Raw genomic sequence first — 21,739 nt, forward strand, 5'->3', positions numbered from 1 at the left:
TTGACACTTGCTCCTAAATCCAACAAAGCCTTATCGAATTTTTGGCCCGCGATAGCTATAGGGATGGTGGGACAACCAGGGTCCTTGCACTTAGTAGGGATCTCAGCCTGGAGAATGGAGCTCACTTGCTCCGTCAGAAGCACTTTATCCTGACTCTTGGTTCTCCGCTTTGACGTGCACAGATCCTTTAAGACCTTAGCAAACTGGGGAATTGCGTCAATGGCTTCCATCAAAGAGATAGGAAATTGAACTTTCTTGAATAATTCAAGCATTTGAAAGTTCACATTGACCTTAGGTTTCGCCACCAAGCGATTTGGGTATGGAGCAACGGGTGGCGTTGGAGTCATGGGGGCCGCAGTTGCAGGCACTACCACCTCAGGTGACTCCTCATCATCCTTTACCTCCTTCCTAGGGACATCAACAATATCAGGAGTTGCTCTTGGTGCATCAACCGGCTCCGGGGGTGGAGCTGGTTTTTGCTTTAGCGGGATGGACTTATCGATCTCCTTCCCGCTCCTGAGAATGGTGACTGACTTAGCCTCCTCCTGATTCTGGTTTTGAACATTAGGACCTGAAGAATTTCCCAAATAATGGGCGCCCGCTGCACTACCCTGGGCTGGAAACTTACCCTTCTCCTGCTGCAGTTGACTGACAACTGCAGTGAGTTGCGACATTTGGGTTGTAAGGGCCCCAATTTGCTGTCTCGTTTCCGTCTGAAATGTCATTTGTGACTGCATCAGGGAATTGACAGTATCCTCTAACTTATGATCACGCGCGGTTATTTGCGAATAACCTGGGGGAGGACCACGAGTTGATGGACCTGCCCCCCTACCAGGCTGTTGCTGGAAATGGAATGGAATGACTTGACCCTGAAGAGGCCTGGACGATTGGGCCTGTTGAAACTGTTGTGGCGGAGGTAGCGCAAGGGGTTGAGCTTGGCCTCCACCTACGGGTCTGGAATCTGACCACCCAAAATTGGGGTGATCCCTCCATCCCGCATTATACGTGGTAGAATAAGGATCCCAGGTCCTAACTGCATTGACTTCTTCCTGATTAAACTGACTCGCCCCCTTGGCGGCAATAAACCCAGGACAAACCGTCGCGGTGTGCCCTTTACATTCACACCACACGCATACTTCCTCAATTGATACCTCATGAACTGGACGAACCTGCCTCACCTCTAGCTCCTCTAATCTCTGAGCCATTTTCTCAACCTGAGCCTGAAGTCGCTGATCACGAATGGTAACCGGGACAACGCTGGACCCAGAAGGTCCGGATCGCTCAAAATCGGATGGTTCTAAAGCCCTCTGCCTATCAGCTAGGTCATCTAAGAAATCCCAAGCCTGGTCCGCTGTTTTGGACAAGAAATCGTCCCCTTTGCAAGAATATTCTATGTGCTGGACTGACTCAGCGTTGAGACCCAGATGAAAGAAACCGATTAACTGAATTCTCTCAAAGCCATGGTGTGGCAGCCTTAGGAGCAATTCCTTGAAACGCTCCCATGCCTTGAGAAATGACTCATCCCTCTCCTGCCTAAAACCTTGGATTTGACGCCTAAAAGTTTTAGTCTTAGCCTCAGAAAAGTACTTCCTATAAAACGCGTCACGCACTTGTGCCCATGTGGTGAAGGATTGAGACTTTTGCATTCGGAACCACAGAAGCGCACCATCTTTCAACGTCGCCTCAATCAGCTTGAGGCACGCATTCTCATATTGGGTATTAGACGCAAGGTTGCGCACCAATCCCTCAAATGTCCGCACATGCTCGTACGGATCATCGCACTCCCTCCCGTGGAAATTAGGGAGGCTATTAAGGACACCGGGTTTGACGGTGAAGGCATTGCGTGCCTCTTGTGTCTCTTGAGGGAATACAATGGGTCCGAGAGGAGTAGTCCTCTCGGGATGCATGTGCTGTCTCAAGGACGGCGGATTGACTAATTGCCTATCTCCCATCTCGACTGACTCTGATTCTGACTCCGAAACTGACTCTGGAACTGACTGGAAAAGTGGATTGCTGACACTAACTGACTCAAAAGGCAAATCTATATAAAAATCACTAATGGGAATAGACTCTGACTGGTGCTCAGCTGAGTCTAACTCTAAACTAGAAGATGAAGAACTAGACAACACAGGCTGACTCGACTCCAGTTCTTTTCGAACTAAACGATGTGTCGGGTCGCGATAATAAAGAGGGTCCTGTTTAGAGGACACCTTCCTCTCTCTACCTATGGTGACTCAACTAAAAGACAAAAATTACGAAAACTCACACTCTAGAACACACGTCGCCGTCCCCGGCAACGGCGCCAAAAATGCTTGACCTGTCGGGTGTATTAATAAATAAAGACTAAAAACGCGTCCCAAGCACAGGACTCTCGACCAATGTAGCACAATAATTCCGGAAGTACCGGAGTCGAACCACAGAGACGGACGGACGGTGTTGACTCAATTGTGATGAACTTTAGTTTAATCTGGCTCTTAGGTAGCCACCCTTTGTTTGATTGATTGATTTACTACCTAAATCACTGAATTGATTTAATTAACTATAAATTTAAACGAGAGTACAGCCGTGGGAACCCAGCGTCTGCAACTAGCCTAACCAATATTTACTCGGGACACAATTATTCAATTCACTGATCTCAGAATAAGAAAAAAGGGGTTCCTAATAAATGCCCACCACTTGTCACCAGCTCTCATGCGCATTTAAAATCTGATGATGCCTGGGTTTTGTTTATTAGAAAGGGATTTTCTTTCATATCCCAAAACTGTTGGAAAAACGAATTAATTCGTACCCGAGGTAAAACATTGATTAAACTAGTCACAGGACGCCTTCGTCCCGTGGCTGCACCCTGGGGAACTACTCACGCATGCTTGAAATAACAGAAAATAAAACCCTAGATCGAAACATGATCATCTATTGCAGAAGAGACGGAAAAAAAATAAAAGAAAGATCCACGTAGAATAGATAATAACGAACAACTTTAATTAACGAAGAAATTCGATAAACGTTACCAGAATCCAAGCGATTGAAAGAAATAGTGCAGAAAACTTAAGAACTGAGAGAAAACAAAACAACGTTAGTGAAAAAGCTGCTACGTAAAAGTCTGGAATGAAAAATCTACCCTAAAACTAACTTAAAACGAGGTATTTATATTAATCCCCGTTAAAAACAATAAAAATCCTAAAATTAATCGGAATTGGAACCGGCTTAACCCAAAACGTCAACGTTTTAGGCCCTTTTTAAGCCCCTCGGTAGCGCTATACAACAAATGGTATAGCGCTCGCGAACTTGTTTGAGGCGTTGACTCCGTTGACCTAGCTTTGGCTGTTGTTCTCTCTTAACCTTTAGGTAGCGCTACACCAAAAAGGGTGTAGCGCTAGCCAACTCTCTGATCACTTTGTGGACTTTGCTATCCACTTCTGAGCGCTATACCACTTTCTTGTAGCGCTCGCGAATGACTACGGTGATTTCCTCGTCAATTTCACTCCAACACTTAGTCTCCACAGCCTTTCACGCTCACAAGCTCTATCACGGCCTACCGGGTACTTCTCATTAGCGCCAAAACATCTCAATTTCCTGCAAATTAGGCACAAACACAAAATCCAACCTCGTGCACGCATTAAATGGAAAAATGAGAATTAAATGCACGTCTAACGCGCTAATTTCCCTACTTAGGCGCTTAAATTCATGAATTCCACGCGCCTATCAGCAGTGTAGGGTAAAATTCATTACAGCTGTTCATCGCACTAAAGGCAATGTGGATTATTTTCACTTGGATATTTGGGGTCCCGCAGAGGTAACTTCTAAAGGTGGTTTTCGATATTTTATGAGTATTATCGATGATTTCTCTTGTAAGGTTTGGGTGTATATGTTGAAACATAAGAGTGACGCCTTTAATACATTCAAACAGTTTAAAACTTTGATTGAGAATTAGACTGGTAAGAAAATAAAACGTTTGAGAACTGATAATGATATGGAGTTTTGTCTTGGCGAGTTTGATAAGTTCTGCAGTGATGAGGGCATTGTGAGGCATCACACAATGAGAAAAACCCCTCAGCAGAATGGTGTGGCTGAACGAATGAACAGGACTCTTTTGGAGAAGGCACGTTGTATGTTGTCCAATTCCGGATTGGGCAATGAATTTTGGGCTGAAGCCGTTTCCACAACATGCTATTTGGTGAATAGGTCTCCGTCGACTGCTATTGAGTGTAAGACTCCTTTTGAGGTATGGTCAGGTCATCAAGCTGATTATTCTATGCTGCGTGTGTTTGGGTGTCCAGCTTATGCTCATGTAAATGAGGGTAAGTTAGAGCCACGGGCCAAGAAGTGTATTTTCTTGGGTTATGCAGCAGGTGTCAAATGGTACAGGTTATGGTGCTCTGATGATTTGAAGTTTTTGATTAGTAGGGATGTGACTTTTGTTGAAAATTATCTGATTAAAGGGTCTAAGCAGGTTGATGATACAGTTCAGGAATAGAGTGTTCCAAAGCAGGTGGAGTTTTTGAGTGAATCTTCCGACTCAGGGAAGAAGCACATTGATAAGCCAATTGAAGAGGAGTTCAAGAGTTCAGATACAGGTTGATGCGTTAGTTGAGCAACCACACACTATTGCTAAAGATAGGCCAAGGAGGGAGATTCGGCCTCCTGAAAGGTATTCGGCTTATTCTGAGATGGTGGCCTATGCTTTGTCAGTTGCTGAAACAGTTGAGTATGAGGAGCTTTCAAGCTATATGGAAGCTGTTTTGAGTGATGAGTCTGCACAGTGATTTGTTGCTATGAATGAGGAGATTGGGTCTCTTCAGAAGAATCAGACATGGGAGTTAGTAGAACTGCTGAAAGGGAAGAGGATTGTTGGGTGCAAGTGGGTCTTCAAGCGCAAACCAGGTATTCCAGAGGTAAAAGATGCTCGGTTCAAAGCTCGGCTAGTGGCGAAAGGATACAGCCAGAAGGAAGGTGTTGATTACGATGAGGTATTTTCACTAGTTGTAAAACATAGTTCCATTCGCACTTTACTTACTATTGTTGCATGTTATGATCTTGAGTTAGAGCAACATGATGTCAAAACTGCGTTTTTGCATGGCGAGCTTGAGGAACAGATTTATATGCGTCAGCCTGAGGGATTTGTTGTTTCTGGTAAGGAGGATCACATTTGTTTACTTTGTAAGTCTTTATATGGCCTCAAACAATCCCCTAGGCAGTGGTATAAGCGGTTTGATACTTTTATGATAAGTCAGTCATATTCAAGAAGTGAGTATGACAGTTGTGTGTATTTTCGAAAATTTCCAGATGGTTCATTTGTTTATCTACTGTTGTATGTGACGATATGCTTATTGCTGCCAAGAGTGCATCCGAAATCAACAGGTTGAAACAACAGTTAGGTGGTGAATTTGAGATGAAAGATTTGAGTGCGGTAAAACGTATTTTGGGTATGGAGATTTGCAGAGATCAAGTAGCTGGCAAATTATTTTTGAATAAGAAGCCTTATGTTCTTAAAGTGCTTGAGCGCTTTGCCATGCAGAACTCGAAGCCAGTCAGTACCCCTTTGGCAGCACACTTTCGACTTTTAGCTGAGTTGTCACCATAGTCGGAGGATGAGGAGAAGTATATGTCTCAGGTTCCATATTCGTGCGCAGTTGGGAGCCTTATGTACGCCATGGTATGTATTCGTCCTGATATTTCACATGCAGTTAGTGTTGTTAGTCGTTATATGGGGCGTCCAGGAAAGGCACATTGGGAGGCTGTGAAATGGATACAACGGTATTTGTGCGCAACTGCAGGTGTTGGTTTATTATTTGGGGTTGTCAATTCTGGTGATCATGCTGTTCGTTATGTTGATTCAAATTTTGCCGGTGACAACGATAAGAGGAGGTCTCTGGCAGGTTATATTTTTACTCTGTCTGGAAGTGCCATTAGTTGGAAAGCTACTTTACAAGCTACAATCGCGCTGTCTACAACAGAAGCGGAGTATATGGCCATTGCTGAAGCTGTGAAGGAGGCATTGTGGATGAGAGGTTTGCTTTGTGAGCTTGGTCTTGCACAGGATGTGAGTTTAGTATTCTGTGATTCGCAGAGTGCTATACATTTGACTAAAAATTTGATGTATCATGAGAGGACCAAGCATATCGATGTCAGGTATCACTTCGTTCGGGGTATCATCTCATAGAAACAAGTTGAGATGAAGAAAGTGGGTACGGCAGATAACCCAGCAGATAAGTTGACTAAATCGGTTCCGGTTGCCAAGTTCAAGCATTGCTTGGGCTTGCTTGGTATTTGCAGTTGATCGCCCCTCGGGGGCATTTGGCGAGTGAGAGGTTAGAAGGGGAGTGCTATATTTGGTGATTTGGCTCAGTGGAATTCAAGTCAAGGTGGAGAATTGTTGGAATGCCTTGTATTCTTTAGTCCCACATTGGTTAACTATGTTGTTTCTGTTTTTATAGCCTATTATAAATAGGGCTTTTGGGGGACTTCTAGGAAGTATCTTTTGGGCTCTCATATTGTGGCCTTTCTAGAGTTACGGATTACAGCCGGCTCTTTGTATCTCTTCTTCACGTTGGTTAGTGGATCCTCTATTTCCTGGCCCGTGGACGTACCCATCTTGGGGAACCACGTATATCTTGTGTCTTTGTGATTTCTTGTTTAGTTTTCAATTTCTCGTTCTTAGCTAGCATTCATAGCGTTCGTTACAACACTAACTTTTGATGAAGATTTCCATGAATCTTAACTTCTAACATAAGAGCGATTGCGTGTGACCCAAATGTTAAAGATCACAATGAGGTTCGTGGTTTGTCACACGGTTGTGGACTTAAAATTTCCTAGTCGTATAGGAAATGTGATGTAAAAAACGAAACTTTATTACTCCGGGATAATAAAGTTTGATTACAAGAAAAGTAAAAATCCAAACTACTTGATGAAGTGAGTTTGAATAGGGTTTGAGCACGAGGTACTCGATAGATTACTTTGCTAAAAGTAGAAAAGTGTTTGTAAGCGTTGAACTTTAATTGGTGTTGGATCCTTTTTCTGTCTTGAGAACTTATATTTATAGGCGAGAGGCTTCACGGTTTTGCATGTTGGTGTATCTTCCAGCCTTGCTCTTGCGGTGCCAAGTGTCCTCCCACGATGGCCTTCCTTTTGTTCATGCTAACGGTTACAAACAGTTCACAGCAGTTAAGCTAGATCATGGGTCATGTAGCAATTGTAAGAAACATGTTTCTCATGGTTATGTGTATTGATTTTGTACATGCTTGCTAGTATTTAACTAGTGTTTCTGTGTTTTTTATTTTCTTCCAAGGGTACGAAAAAAATTGAAGGCCTCGCACTTGACATCATGAACATCGTGAGAAATTCAAACATGGTTGTCTTTGAAGCAAATACATTTGAAAAGATGTATAATTTGAGACTACTCAATATGAGTGGTGTAAAAGTCTCTGGAACTTGTAAGGCATTTCCCAAAAGATTACGATTTTTGTATTGGAGTGGTTTTCCTTCAGAATTTTTCCCCAATGATTTTCCTCTAGAGAATTTGGTCTCTCTTGACTTGAGTTATAGCAACTTGAAACAAGTTTGGAAAGAAACTAAGGTAAGATACTCTGTTTTGCTTCTTTATTTTTAATTTCATAAAGATTTCAATTATTATTAACTATTGTGACAAAAGAACCTCTTAAACTTGTGTGGCACCATGTCTCTGTTTTTATTAGGTTCTTGGATCATTGAAAATTCTAAATCTTAGTCACTCACCGAAACTTGCGAAGACTCTAGACTTCTCAAGAATCCCCAAATTAGAGAGACTGATTCTCAAAGCATGTCCCAGTTTGTTTGAGGTGGATGAATCGATCGTAAAACTACAGAAAATAGAGTTATTGAATCTTCGGGATTGCGAAAATCTGAGAAAGCTTCCAAGAAATATTCATATGGTAGAATCTCTAGTGGAAATAAACATTTCCGGTTGCGCAAATCTCATGGGGGCGACAGAGGAGCTGGAGAAGATGAAATCACTGTGAGTTCTTCGCGCTAGCAGAAATGATATAGAGCGTCTCCTCACTAGGGAGGTTGTACCTCAAGGATTTATTTGGCCTCGGGTTCCAAAACCGAGGGTACGAATGCATTTCCCGGGGATTTGAGCAATCTCTCCGAGTTGCAGCAACTATTTCTTGTTGGAAATCCTATTTCAAGCCTGCCAAAAGCCATTAAAGATCTTACGGGGCTCCAAACATTGGACTTGTCATGGTGTCAAAATCTGCGGCAGATTATATGGCCATCGATCGGTTTAGAGATACTGGTTGTCACAGAGTGCCACGCATTGGAAAAAATTACGTCCGAGAGTAGTACTAGCACCTACAATCGCATCTCACACGGTGCTTGCTTCAATTTAAATTACGTACAGTGGTGTTTCAAGATCTTACCCGTCAAAGAAATTGATGTGGAACTGCTCAACAGTATAGGCTTCTTCAACTTGGACTCTATGGCTGATGTCGAGGCCTTCATTGTTAATACAATTGTGTGGAGTAGAAAGAAACTTCCCATTCAGGTCTCTCTCTCTCTCTCTCTCTCTCTCTCTCTCTCTCTCGCATTTAACCGTTGTAACCATGCATTTTATCTTCCCAGATACTGTGTGAAGATTACATATTCACTACATTTTTTCCGGGGAGAGATGTTCCACACTGGATTAGCAATAAGAACAGTGGATCCACCATATCATTTACAGCGACTTTATCTCCTCATCTCAATTTTCGAGGCTTGAATGTTTGTTTCGTGTATACACTTCCGGCCGATAGAGAATGGTTGCTAGAACCCGTACATTTTGAAATCAATAACAAGAGCAGTGGCACGAAGTCGGTCTATAGACCAAGGTACTATGGTCTTCCAGAAGAAGGTGGAGATCTGGTATGGTTAAGCCATTTTTTCCAAGCAAATCAGTTTACAGAGGGGGACGAAGTCGAAGTTTCATTCGGGATTACAAGTGATGGACAAATTAAGGAGTTGTTTCTTCCGAAAAAGTAAAAATTGGCCTAGGAACAGCGAGTAGGGTAGTTCTAGGCCTGATGCGGGCGTGCCAGGACTGGATTGCAGTCCAAATTCGTATCAAAGCTTGGATGCCTCATGCCAGGACTGGATTGCAGTCCAAATTCGTGCTAAGGCCTGAATGCCTCAGATCTGACTTCGTATTGAGCGATTGCGTACGACCTAAGGGGTGAGGCCGTATGTGGTTCGTGGTTTGCCTTGTCGGGATAAGGACTTAGTATTTCCTAATCGGTGTAAAAAATGGAAAGAAAAAGAAAACAGGACTGAACGATAAAGTAAATGAACTTCATTAACGGTTTAACGAAGTTTAGGTACATTGAAATGAAAGGAAATAAAATCTAGGCTGGGCTAGATTGGGCTAAAAGATAAAATGCTTTGCGGGAAAGTAAAGATAATTGAAAGAAATGAAAATGTAGGTGCATAAGCCGGGGCCTTGATGGTCAGGGACCGAAAGGTAGAAGATAATTGAAAAATAAATTTGCATAAGCCGTGGGCTTGATGGTCGGGGACGTTTGCCAAGGCCTTCAACTCTGGTATTTATAGGCAGATGTTCTAGGCCTTGAGCTGTTTGAGCTGCTTCCATAGGCCTTCATGCCTAGCTGCCAAGTGTCCTCCTTGTAAAGGCTTAGGCTTGAGCAGCTTCAAAATGCTCCAATGAGGGGCTGCTCCCTGAACAAAACGTGCCTTTTACTCCAAGAAAAGGGCAAAGGCCTGAAAAATCCTTCTTCTTTGTATAAAACTTTGAAAAAGGGCAAATAAAATTTCAGTTCCTGCAGTATCCAGGCCATTCTGGGCCCCCCACAGCTGCAGACCAATACTTCACCAGGCCTTTCTTATCATTTTATTGGACCTTGCATAATTTGTGGGCCCTCTAAATCCTCTGAGGTTAATCTCTCACGGAAGAAGGATCCAGAAACTAAGGATCAACCAGACCTGGATGAGCTGCTTGTGAGCAGCTTGCTTAGGTCTGCATGAATCATTCACCAGCAGCTCCAAGGGCTGCATGTGCGCCACCTGTTTTTGGCCTTGCTTTATGCTGAAGGATGGGGTCCACTCAGACCTTGAGCTGCTTGTAAGCAGCTTACCCAGATCTGCCCAGCAAGAACATTCTAGGCCTTTGAGCTACTTGGGATGTCTCCATGCATGGCTGCCACGTCTCCTTGGTCTGGTTGAGCTGCTTGCGTGCATGGATGCTTGTAAAAAAGGGATATTTGAGCCCACCAAGGCCAAAAAACGCAGGCCTGGTTGAGCTGCTTGCTAGGGAGAAGCTTCTAGGCCTTTGAGCTGCTTGTGAGCAGCTTGCTTCCCAAGCATGACTAGGCAGCTTATATGACCTTTTTGACTTGGTCAGTTTTAGGCCTAAATAAATCTAAAAAACTGGACCCAGACCTGAAAAATGAATCTTGGCCTTATTGGGCTAGATAGGCCTGAAAAACTAGTCCGGACTTTGATTAGTTGGGCCAAGGCCTGAAAATGGGCCTAGATCTGAAAATCAATTTGGGCCTTGACTAATTAGGCCATGCTCCAAACATTAATGTGGCCTAATCAATTTTCAAACTCTCTCCTGCCTTTCCAAACTCAATTTGGCCTAGTTATGGCCACTTTAAATTCTTCCAAATGCCTAATTCTGCAGGTGACTGATTCATAAGACTTCTCAAGGCCTGAAACTACTTCCAAAGCCATTCTTTTATTCTCTTTCTCATTTTGGCCAAAAATGGGTGTAAACAGGAGTGTGGAGTCCACCTTTTGTATTTCGTAGAAGAGGGACAAGCATCCCATGCAATACCGTAGCACTCTACACCATTCCTGGGATTCGAGTATGTTTCCATATGTGCCTTACGCAGGTGCGAACCTTTTCTGCCCTTGTGATTATATAAGCATACTACGATGGTCTGGCTTGATATGGCTTCAAATATGAGGACATTAACAAACTACAAGTTTGCTTAGGTTTCTTATTTTAGAAAGATGATCATAGGAAATTGAGACCTCTGAAATGCAAATATGGTCGGAAAATCTACTAAATTTTTTTTAGTCTGGAACCCAACACTAAATTATATGTAGACAGTATAACCTGAATGTTCTTCATTTCTTATGAAGTCGTGAAGATGTTGTGCGCAAGAAGGACGTAAACCAAAAACACACACACAACACGAATCAATTTAGAGAGAAAATTTCAGCACGCCAAACCGGAGCTCAACTCAACTCCCGCTCTCTGGTTCTCTCTCGCTCTGAGCTACTGCCTCACTCTCACCGCACTCTATCTCAGACCCACGCCTATCCACATGATAATTACATGTATAAAGACCTTCTGCAATGCCTCTGTTGCAGCTGATGATGTCTAAGGCTTCTAAAAGGCCACCTTTTTGGTCCATTAGTTTTGAGCCAAATCGATATTCACAGAAGATATGTTGTGTGAACATTTACCAATGGTTTGTGATTAATGTGTGTAGAAGCAAAAGTAGCAGAAGCTACAACAGGATCAGAAGAAGCAGCATTGAGCGCTGGAGTGGATACAGATGGTGTGACTGACGACTTGCTCCAATGAAGCGTCGAGCTCCTGCAAATTTCAGACATTCTCAATCATTTATATATCCGCTGAATCTCGATGTATTTTAGCCTAAGGGCCTATGAAATTGGGATGCATGAAAAGAGAGAAGTTCGGGTACATCCAATGTTTATCCTTATCCTTTTTATTTTCCCCTGCAAGTGGACTGGTCCCATTCCATTAGAGGGCTAATAAAATGTTATGACGGACATGGGGAACACCTATATATATATATATCCCGTACTTCTCACAAAAAACGGGCAGCAATTAATATTGGTGGATAATTGGTTCGCTTGCATGTATGGAGACCTTCATGTGTGACTTGTAAATTATTTTTTAATGGCCAGCCTTGCTAGTCATCAGCTGATGGGTTGTGAATAATAGTCATACACTGCTAAAAATTTAGGATTCCAATACACATTCAAAAATTTTATTTCATATTCCACGTTCAACGAAAATCAGTTATTTTTTACATGCACATTATCCCCATCCAGTTAGCAGTTTCCCTTATGACTACACAAATCCTGCCAAATAGACTGTAGATCATTATATATGTCAAAAGCTTCCCAAATGAAAAAAAGAGAGTAATCCTTAATATCCGGTATTCTTGTTGGTAATGCCTTCATTTTATTTTTATTTTTTATTTGTCAAGTGATATACATCAGTGGGGTATTAGGGAAGTATTTTGAGAAATAACAACTTTTTAGGCCAAAAAGTGGTTTTTTTTTTTTGGCTAAAAAGTGGTTAATTATTTCTCAAAATGCATGGGTAAAAGTAAAAAAAAAAAATTTACTTTTCCGATTCCTCTTGTCGAGACGAATCAATAACTCACAAAAGTTTGGCGCAAAACTAACAAATGCAAAAAAAATTCTAATAAGGACAAAATTTCTAAATTTAAGTTAAGTTCATAATAAAAACGAAAGATATATAACTTTTGAAATAATCTTGTGCCGGAAGAAAATAGTACTTCTTCCGTCCCATAATATTTGTTCGGTCCGCAAAACGGAGACGTAAAACTAATACTATTTTTGTAAGAAAAGTGGAAAAAAAATTCAACAATTTACTAGATCTCGACGAGTTCTTTTAACTTGTGAAAAAAATTTAAATTTTTTCTCGAAAGAAATACATTATTTTGTAGTCCTCGTTTCGCGGACCGAACAAATATTATGGAACGGAGGGAGTAACAGCTAAAAAAACCCTTAATTAGGAGTCTCGATAACAAAACGACGTTTCCCCATCAATGCTTTTTTTTTTTTACTAATAATAAAACCAGTCATGACATCTGATCTTTTGTGGATCCTTTCAATTAGAAAGAAGAATGCAATTCAAAAAGTGTACCGTCATAGTTGAATCAAGGGTAAAATCGTCGTTGACCAATCGGTTGGAAAATGGATAATACTTTTCCATAGAATGCAAATATTCCAAAGAAGTCTGTGAAACTTCTAATTAGCATAACAATTTTTTTTTAAAATGCACAAAGCATAGTAAGGGCCAAAAAAAAGAGAAAACGAGCATGAAAAATTCGAAGGTACGTGTTAATGTTTGATGAGTTGGGTGTGAACGGGAAAATATGCAATTTCAATTGGCTCATCCTTTGATTTTATAAGATGAAAAAGTAGAGATGAGTCCACAGACTTTGGGCTGCACAAGTCCCACCTGTTATGCTAATGAAAATGAAAAATAATTTTTTAATTTTTTTTGCACCATTTAAAAGATCTAAATGAGATTTATCAAATAAGGTCTATATTGGTAGGAAAATAATTTACGTAAACACATGATTTTTGAGTTTAAAATTACTTTCATTTTCTAAAAGTTCATTTTTTTAGAAACCTGAACAGAGCCTAAGCGTTCTAAATGATGTTCTCGCCAGAAATCTTTTTTGATCTTGTCACCAAGTTTATATATAAGCAAAGTCAGCAATAACCAAGCCTAGAATAATATGGTGAAACGCGCGTAAGGATATTAATTGAAAAGATGGAAGTAGCTAAATAATGGTGAAGATTTGGATCAAACAACTTGTGTGATTGCGCCAAATTACATAGTTGTGTCTCCACCCCAACAGATGTCTCAGTGCAGCTGAAATTTCCTCGCTTGAAAATGTAAAGTGAAAAACACATATTATACGAAATTATCAATGAAATATTAATGTAAAAAGGGAAAAAAGAAACATAGGAGTAGTAAATAAAGCAGCTAAAGGAGAGAACATGCGGAGAGAAATAAACTCTTCAAAGTTCCTGTTAGAAATTTGTTTGGCTAAATAAGAAGATAGTTCTTCCTTATTTTCATTCTCCAAATTCAAACTTACATGAGACCAAATTAATTTTTAAAGGAAAAACATATGAAGATGTTAATATTCGCAACATGCATATCTGCTTTCAAAAGGTATATGGTAGATAGGAGATTTCGTTTATGGTAAATAGATCTTCATTTTCTATTCTTTTTTCGTTGGGGCCTCGAACTACTTAACATGAGATTGCAAGAGATTAGATAGATCCATCTACAAAATCTAAAAATAAAATAAAAGTAATATCTGACCCATTGATTGTCTAAATGGACAATCCAAATCTACCTTACATGCTACAGAGTGCACTACATGGAAGCGGCCTACATCATCCCCGATTCCACCCCAAATCCCTTTGGATTCCTAAAGTTTGGCTGGCTGTATTTGGGGCCACATTCGACCCCATTCTGAGAGATGCAATTATTGACATCCTCTCTACCGTGAGAAATTTCAACCATAGGCCCATTAATGATATCGATCCGTCTATGCTTGTCAAATTAAGCTGTTTTTCTGTATTTCTGGCCGTGACTCGTGAGAGCCCACCACCACCACCACTTGATCATTGCTGTTCTGCTTTTTATTTCTTGTTTGGACTTATTATGCAAACAACAGTGCTAGTGCTATTCACTCAGACAAATAGGGGACAAATCACAAACAGATTTTTGTGTAGGGTCCACTATTGATGCAGGCCGATAGTTTGGTTATTCTAGAAATATAAGAGTCTTAATTTATTATTTTGAGTTTAGCATTTTAATAGGAATATTTTAATTTTAGTCAAGATAATTTATAAGTATTTTGTTTTCCTAGTTTGATTTGATCTAGTTTCCTATTTTGAATAGGTTTCTTGGTCAAGGAAAATTATGATTGATTTTATTTCTTTATATTTATTTTCTTTTTAGATTTTAAGAAAACTAGGTTTATGAATTCTATTAGTATAATAAGATTGTAAGCCTTAGGGCTAAGGAGTTGTTTTATGATTTGATTAATGAAAATTGAGAGTTTTCTCATTATTGTGTGCTCATAGAGAGAGTACCTCTAGTTCATACTTATTCGTGATTGTCCTTGTTGCGCGTTCTTCTATTTCGACACGCCTCGGATGATATTTCTATTACCAAACCTTTGGCTGGTAACCATCAGTCGAGGGCGAGGACAAAAGTGGATGAAGCTACCATCAAGTGGCCATTCACATAAAATATTATTTCAGATCCAGTAGTGGATTGGAATAAGCCACCAATTTTTTACGAAAAACCAGTGGAGAAAATTCCAAAAAAAAAAATCAAAAAATATTGCAAAAAAAAAAAAGTTACAAAGTTGGCATTTTTGGAAACTGAATTTATTGATCCGTTTTGGGAGTTTATTGAATACACTACATGCAAGCGTCCTTGTGTTTCAATCGAGGAGGAAGATAGATTTGTTTTATTGATGGAAATTATTTTCTCACAATTTTCAGATTGTTGTTTACAGTTTGGGTTGGAAAAAAAATTTGGAGTGCAAGATTGATGCAGATAAGTTTCGGCGAATTCAACTATATAAACTCGAGGATGAGTTTCTTCAAGAGGGGGAGGATGATGCAGGTCGATATTTTTTTTTTTTTTTTTGATAGGCAAAGAATATATATTAGAAACTCGATAATGGGTACATCGAGAAGGATAGGGTAAGCATCATTGAAAGGAAAAACCAATTCAATCATATGCTAGCCAACAATCCAAAAAGAGAACAAGAAAAGACCAACCAAGAGTTGGGAAAAAAACAAAAAAGAGAATTACAAAAGGACTCAGATTTTATGCTTTCTAATGCCATCCAAATGGTTTCTGAAGTCTTCAACAAAATAGATTGTAAGATTGCATCTCCCTTTAACCCGAAAAGCCACTCTTAGTTTGATAAGGTCAACCACTTCCTCAACAGTAGGAATTGAATTGTTGAAGACAAGGTCATTTCTTGCTTTTCAAATAGACCAATGACCGGCATAAAGTGTGGTGTTCCAACAAATTTCCTCCAAGTTATGAAAAGAATTGGAAAACCAAAGACCGATATTTTGGTTATTCTAGAAATATAGGAGTCTTAATTTATTATTTTGAGTTTAGCATTTTAGTAGGAATGTTTTATTTTAGTCAAGATAATTTATAAGTATTTTGTTTTCCTAATTTGATTTGATCTAGTATTCCTATTTTGAATAGATTTCTTGGTCAAGAAAAATTATGATTGATTTTATTTCCTTACATTTATTTTTCTTTTTAGATTTTAAGAAAACTAGGTTTAGGAATTCTATTAGTATAAATAAGGTTGTAAGCCTTAGGGCTAATGAGTTGTTTTATGATTTGATTAATGAAAATTGAGAGTTTTCTCATTATTGTGTGTTCATAGAGGGAGTACCTCTAGTTCATACTTATTCGTGATTGTCCTTGTAGCGCGTTCTTTTATTTCGACACGTCTCCCTACATCAACTATGGATCCCACACAAACAATCCAAGCCGTTTATTAAATGTAAAATATTTTTTTCAAGGCCCCCTAGAAAAATCAGCTCAATCCGATACCTATTGGTGCTTGATCCAACCATCTAACTTTTCATACAGATTTCAGGATAATAAAAAGTTAGATGATTGGATCAAACACTTATAGGTATTGGATTGAGCTGATTTTTTTACAATGGGGAACTTTAAAAAATGTCTTATATTTAATGAACGGCTTAGATATTTTTTGTGAAATTCGTAGTGGATCCCACTCAAAATCTGTATGTGATCTGTCCCTTATTTGTCTGTATCAACAGACTTATTGTTATGCAAATACGGTAGGCAGCAGAAACCGGAAAAAACTCTTTGGTGGAATGTGTAGATTTTAATCGAAAAGAAGTACAGTACCTAAATAATGATGAAGATTTGGATCAAACTTGTGTGAGTGCGCCAAATTACATAGTTGTGTCTCCACCATAATAGATGTCCCAGTGCATCTCGAATTTTATCGCTTGAAAATTATAAAGTAAAAGGCACATATTATATGAAATTGTCAACGGAATATTAATGAAAAGAGGGAAAAGGAAAAGCAGATGAAGATGTTGACACTCGCAATATAAAGATCTGCTTTCGAAGAGTATTATGTACTACCAGTAGGAGATTTCGTTTAAGGTAAAGAGTTTCTCATTTTCTGTTGGGGCCTTCAGCAACTTAAAGTGAGATTGCAAGGGATTAATAGGTCTGTCCATGAAATTTGGAAATATCTGAACTATTGATTATCAAGATGGACAGTACAAATCTGCTTACAACATGTATTACAGGGAAGCACCCTACAGCATTCCCTATTCCGCCCAAAATCCCTTTGGATTCATTCATGTGCTCACGTTTAAAAAAATATGCTTCTTCTTAGTTACCAACCAGTATTTTGTCCAAAGAAGGTGTCTTGTATCGAAGAAGAAAACAAAATGTGTAAACTGCAAAATAAATATGTTCAAATTATATTAGTGCTGTTCCTAACATTTTGAAAGCCCGACGCGAACCTCAAGTCTAGGGCCCCTGAGTATTGTTTTGGAGCCTTTCAAAAAAAAAATAATTATTGTTTTGGAAAAAATATAATAAAAAGTTGATCAACCCAAAAATTTTAAACAAAAAGAAAAACATATACGAATACGTAGTAAATTAGATTATATTTCCAAAAGTAGATTACATTCCCAAAAGTTGTCAAAAAACAAGTTTCCTCGGATAAAAAAGAAGAAGAAGAAGATGAATAGGTAGGGCCGTAAAATTAAATTATTGTAGGTTTACGAACAAGACTCGGGACCAACAGTAAATTTACAGCAATGGTGTCCCATCTCCCACCGAAACCGAATTCCCCCGTGTTGTCCCAGGATTCTTTCATAACCATACAATAATTATTGACGACGAGGCCCCACCGTTTACATTATTAGTTGAGATATAACCTTTCGGTGATTGACTACACGGCCGTACCCATTACATCTGCTTTAATTTATAGCCGCACAACCCTTTGTACCTCACATATATGTCCCAATGAAAATCCGAAATGTATTAAACAAGTAATATGAACTTAAACGGAACTCTCTCTCGTCGGCCTTAATAATCAAATAATTCACTAGTCGATGGAATTGATCCCCGAAAAATTAGATGATGTACGCGTAATAAAACAATCCTCTGTTTGACCTCATCGAAGTGCACGCTAATAGAATCTCCGAACTTTTACACGTTCTCACTCTCTCCCCTGGCTTTGATCGCTAGATCTTCTACTTCTCTTGTGAACTGTTTTGGCCTTTGATTTTGATTTTTTCCTCTGGCGTTTGCCTTGCCGCTAGGTTTCATTGTTGGGTGATCCTGGGTTTGGCTTAACGGCATTTTGGTTGGGAGGGTTCGTAGGAGATCATTTGGTCGTATGCGCTCCCCGCGGGTTGCTTTGTTGGTAGGTTACCGGTGTTTGCTTAATGGCGTGGGGTCGCACTAGCAGGCTGACTGTTACTGCTGGGTTTTTTGGTGTATTTATAAATTATAATTTTTTTTTGGCAGCTTTTGCTTCCCCCGGTGGTATTGTCTGGTCTCGGCATTGCTGCGACTTCGATACTTGGATAGTTGGACGACATTTTTACCACTTCCTGCCGCCGCTCTAGTTGCTGCTGCTCAACTTGTTGATTTTCTGGCGGAAGGGGGTGTTTTGGTCGGCGTGCAACCTACCCCGGCGTGGCATTCCTTTGCTTTTGCAGGTGGTGGCGTGTGTAGACATCCTAATTTGCCTTAACGATTATTTCAAGTCCCACCTCAGGAACCATCCTGATGATAAATAGGATACGGTGATTGTTGATTAACTTCTCGTAAACCTGAGGAGTTTGGTAAGTACTTTTAGTCACTTAGAGGACCCAATCCAGAGCTAAATAGCATTTCAAGATAGAAATACAGTTTTTAAGTTGAATTGATCTGTTGGTCGCTAGATCGTTTTCACGGCCCTCACTTATTCCTTTCACCCGTGGAATATGGTGTTTTAAATTCTCCTAGAGAGATCGATTACTCACCCGCAAGATGTCTTCCTTGGCTGCCAGATCGTTTCAATCCAAATTCTGGAATGTTCTGTCTTCGTTTGATCGACGCTCAAAACCTTAGTAGCCAAATTCCGATTCTTTAGGGCTACGAAAGAGTTTCCAAACAGAGTTCTATCAACCTTAAACTTCCATTTCAATTCACGCCATTTGATTGGCCGGAGTGAGTCACCAATTGCTTATATTAAGAGGCACTTAGGGTTCGAATAAGAAATTACTTAGTTAAAACGTTATTAAGTGCATTCTAGAGATTGTTGGTATTTGTGATCATTTATGATGCATTTGTGACGACGTTGGCATAATATGTGATGTTTTATCTATGAATGTGATCATGGGGGAGTCTTAGTTTGCGTGTTGTATAAGAAAATAGTTGATTGGGTCAGAAGTTGGTTTAGGAAGTTCCATAACGCGAGGGGTGGTAATACGAAGACTTAGAGGGGTTTCGTAACGCAAGGGGTGGTAATATGGTAACCCGAGTCATTAGGGATTACCGTGGCGCAAGGAGTGGCAAAACGGTAATCCTCGTGGTGTTATACGGTAACGTAAGGGGTGAAAAATACCGATGGTGGGAATTTGGGTTAGCGAGTCGAGTTGGGATTGTTTGAGTTATTTGTGTCATATGACTTAGGCATTCAATCTAGAAGGAGGCTCATTTACAAGTTGATTGATTACCATCTATTGATCTGTATTTCATTATCCCCTTTCGTTTGCACTTATCATCATATTTACATATAAGTTTGGTAAAGATTTTTCTATTGGGCTAGTGTAGCTCAACCTAATTTTTCTTTTCAGGACAAAGTGCGGGACAATAGCTAGCATGCATCATGTGCTTGGAAGTGAAAGATTTTTGAAAGCTAAATTCATTTAGTTACTTAATCATCTTTTGTAATTGATCTACTTTTGGTAAAGATGAGTTTGTAATTATTCATTCAATAATTTCTTTTGACTATGTAGTTTGTAATTATATAATTTGTTTGTACATGTACTTGAGCTTAATTTGGGCCGGAGTATCAATGTTGTAAACTCTTTAAACTTGGGGACTCATTTGTAAAGCTAAACATGTGGGAACTCTTTTGAATATTATTTATGTTATGCGAGAAACTTTTATTGAAATGACTTATTTATTTAAGCTGAAAATCGAGGGTGTAACACCCATAGTTACAAAGTTGGTCAAATTACTCTCATCATACTTCATGTTTTCTCGATTCTCATTCCCAGGGCTTTCAATCTGAGATTATTACATAGAAGTTGATGTAGGTGGGGTTATGTCGATATTTTAATAGTTGTCATTATAAACTTTTCTATGTGAAGAAAGCGGTCCATTATCTCGCTTGTGCACCTTTTAGGCTAAGCACAATATCCTTATGCACCCATTTCACATGTTAGGTGTAGCTGGTGTATTTCGTGGCTCTCTATTCAGTGCTATTCATGGTTCCTTGGTTGCTTGCATACCTTGTATATGGTTCTTTGTTATGAATTTTCTTTGGTTGGTGAATTTTCTATTTGAATGGTACTTACGCAGACAATTTTTGCTACGCTCATCAATTCAGCATCTTTAACAGAAAACTCACTGACCCAACCAGAGATTCTCTTCATTTGAACCACCATATATCCTTCCTTTCTGACGACATTCTCTCTCTGTCTTCAATAAGAAACTATTTTTCGCATTGAAGAACTTAACCTTGTTCCTCCAATGTTTGGCAATTATGAGTAAAATAATCAACAGTAATGACAATTTACATAATCTAGTTCGACATAAAATATATCAAAAGCTCAACAAGCATTTTAACTAAAAAATAAAAGATATCAAAAGTATGTACTATTACTCCTCTTTTTAGTTTCACTTTTTTAGAAAGAAAAAAAAAACTTCAAAAATTCTACAATTGCATTCCACGGCTTTCATCACATGGTGCCCCAGCACTCCTAAGACTACACATTTTCGTGGGATTCATACACTTAGGGTGGACTCTACGAAAATGTGTAGTGTTTTGGAGTATTGGGCACCAAGTGACCGTGCCTCAAGACTACCAAATAATTTTTATATAATGCAAAGGGTGAGGTGAGTTTGAAGTTGGGAAATAATCTCTGTCGTGTTGTCATCAGGGGTGGTGTTTAAGTTTTAACTTTTGAAGATGGATTTCAAGTAGAGAAATAATTTGGTGTGGTGTCATCGTCAAATTACAATCGATTCATTTATTAATTTGGAAAAGAATTCAATATGACAATATTAGTTTTTTCCCCTTTCTGTGGGTCATCCGACCCCACTACTGACACTGGGTCATCGCCACTATGTATAGGTACTGGTGGCGGACACTCCACGTTTTGATTAACAATATCGGATATGTGGCCGATATATACTTTGTGATATAGGATATGATTGAGAGTAGTTTGAATTCATTTCTAGCATAACATACATGCAAAATTAAATTACTGGGGAAAATTTATGAAGTTAATAAATTAGTACCTGAATGATTCTAAATATTACGTAGTGCTTTATTCAGCTTCTAGAAACCAAATGACCCTAAACAAAGTGTGAAACCTGTTGTGCCCGAACGGATCAAACCATACCCAAACAAACACACACACAAACAACATGATATTTATGTGGTTCCCCAAAATTGGTTATTCCATGGAAGAATTGAAGCAATCACACTATGAACAAGATTTACAAGAGTCATTACTCAAATCATTACTCTCTTTTGTGTTTGAGCTGTGCTACAGCCACCACATGTCGTGCGGGGCTCACTATGAGACCCGCACGGATGATTCGAACCGTTCAATAGTTTAAAAAAAAATCGATTGGATATCGCAAAACATCAGCTCGATCCGATATGCATAGGTGCTGGAATCAAGCTTCTCATCTTTGAAA

At 39.5% G+C, this 21,739-nt stretch overlaps 2 protein-coding genes and 1 non-coding gene across 3 annotated transcripts; all 3 read left to right on the forward strand.

Moving 5' to 3' along the window:
* The first annotated feature begins 1,455 nt into the window (after positions 1-1,455).
* Positions 1,456-1,564, forward strand: LOC131309017 (small nucleolar RNA R71). The gene has a single exon (XR_009194691.1). It is a non-coding gene; the product is annotated as a small nucleolar RNA R71 (small nucleolar RNA).
* A 5,727-nt stretch (positions 1,565-7,291) lies between these two features.
* On the forward strand, positions 7,292-8,090 carry LOC131307855 (disease resistance-like protein DSC1). Its single transcript, XM_058334578.1, has 2 exons — positions 7,292-7,573; positions 7,692-8,090. The coding sequence occupies exons 1-2, from the start codon at positions 7,322-7,324 to the stop codon at positions 7,992-7,994; spliced, it is 555 nt and encodes a 184-aa protein (XP_058190561.1). The 5' UTR covers positions 7,292-7,321; the 3' UTR covers positions 7,995-8,090.
* Positions 8,091-8,097: 7 nt separating this feature from the next.
* On the forward strand, positions 8,098-11,619 carry LOC131307857 (uncharacterized). Its single transcript, XM_058334582.1, has 3 exons — positions 8,098-8,521; positions 8,599-8,968; positions 10,742-11,619. Exons 1-3 carry the CDS (start codon positions 8,456-8,458, stop codon positions 10,804-10,806), a joined length of 501 nt encoding a protein of 166 aa, XP_058190565.1. The 5' UTR covers positions 8,098-8,455; the 3' UTR covers positions 10,807-11,619.
* The last annotated feature ends 10,120 nt before the right edge of the window (positions 11,620-21,739 follow it).

Source organism: Rhododendron vialii, chromosome 11a, assembly GCF_030253575.1.
Source record: "Rhododendron vialii isolate Sample 1 chromosome 11a, ASM3025357v1".
Classification (NCBI taxonomy): Eukaryota; Viridiplantae; Streptophyta; class Magnoliopsida; order Ericales; family Ericaceae; genus Rhododendron; species Rhododendron vialii.

Excerpts from the sequence above, each read along its gene's own strand:
- LOC131307855 (XM_058334578.1), top strand. The coding sequence starts at position 7,322 with ATGAACATCGTGAGAAATTCAAACATGGTTGTCTTTGAAGCAAATACA. Across the intron at positions 7,574-7,691 it reads AAGTTTGGAAAGAAACTAAG|GTTCTTGGATCATTGAAAAT; the intron begins GTAAGATACTCT and ends TGTTTTTATTAG.
- LOC131307857 (XM_058334582.1), top strand. The coding sequence starts at position 8,456 with ATGGCTGATGTCGAGGCCTTCATTGTTAATACAATTGTGTGGAGTAGA. Across the intron at positions 8,522-8,598 it reads GAAAGAAACTTCCCATTCAG|ATACTGTGTGAAGATTACAT; the intron begins GTCTCTCTCTCT and ends TTATCTTCCCAG. Across the intron at positions 8,969-10,741 it reads TACAAGTGATGGACAAATTA|AGGAGTGTGGAGTCCACCTT; the intron begins AGGAGTTGTTTC and ends ATGGGTGTAAAC.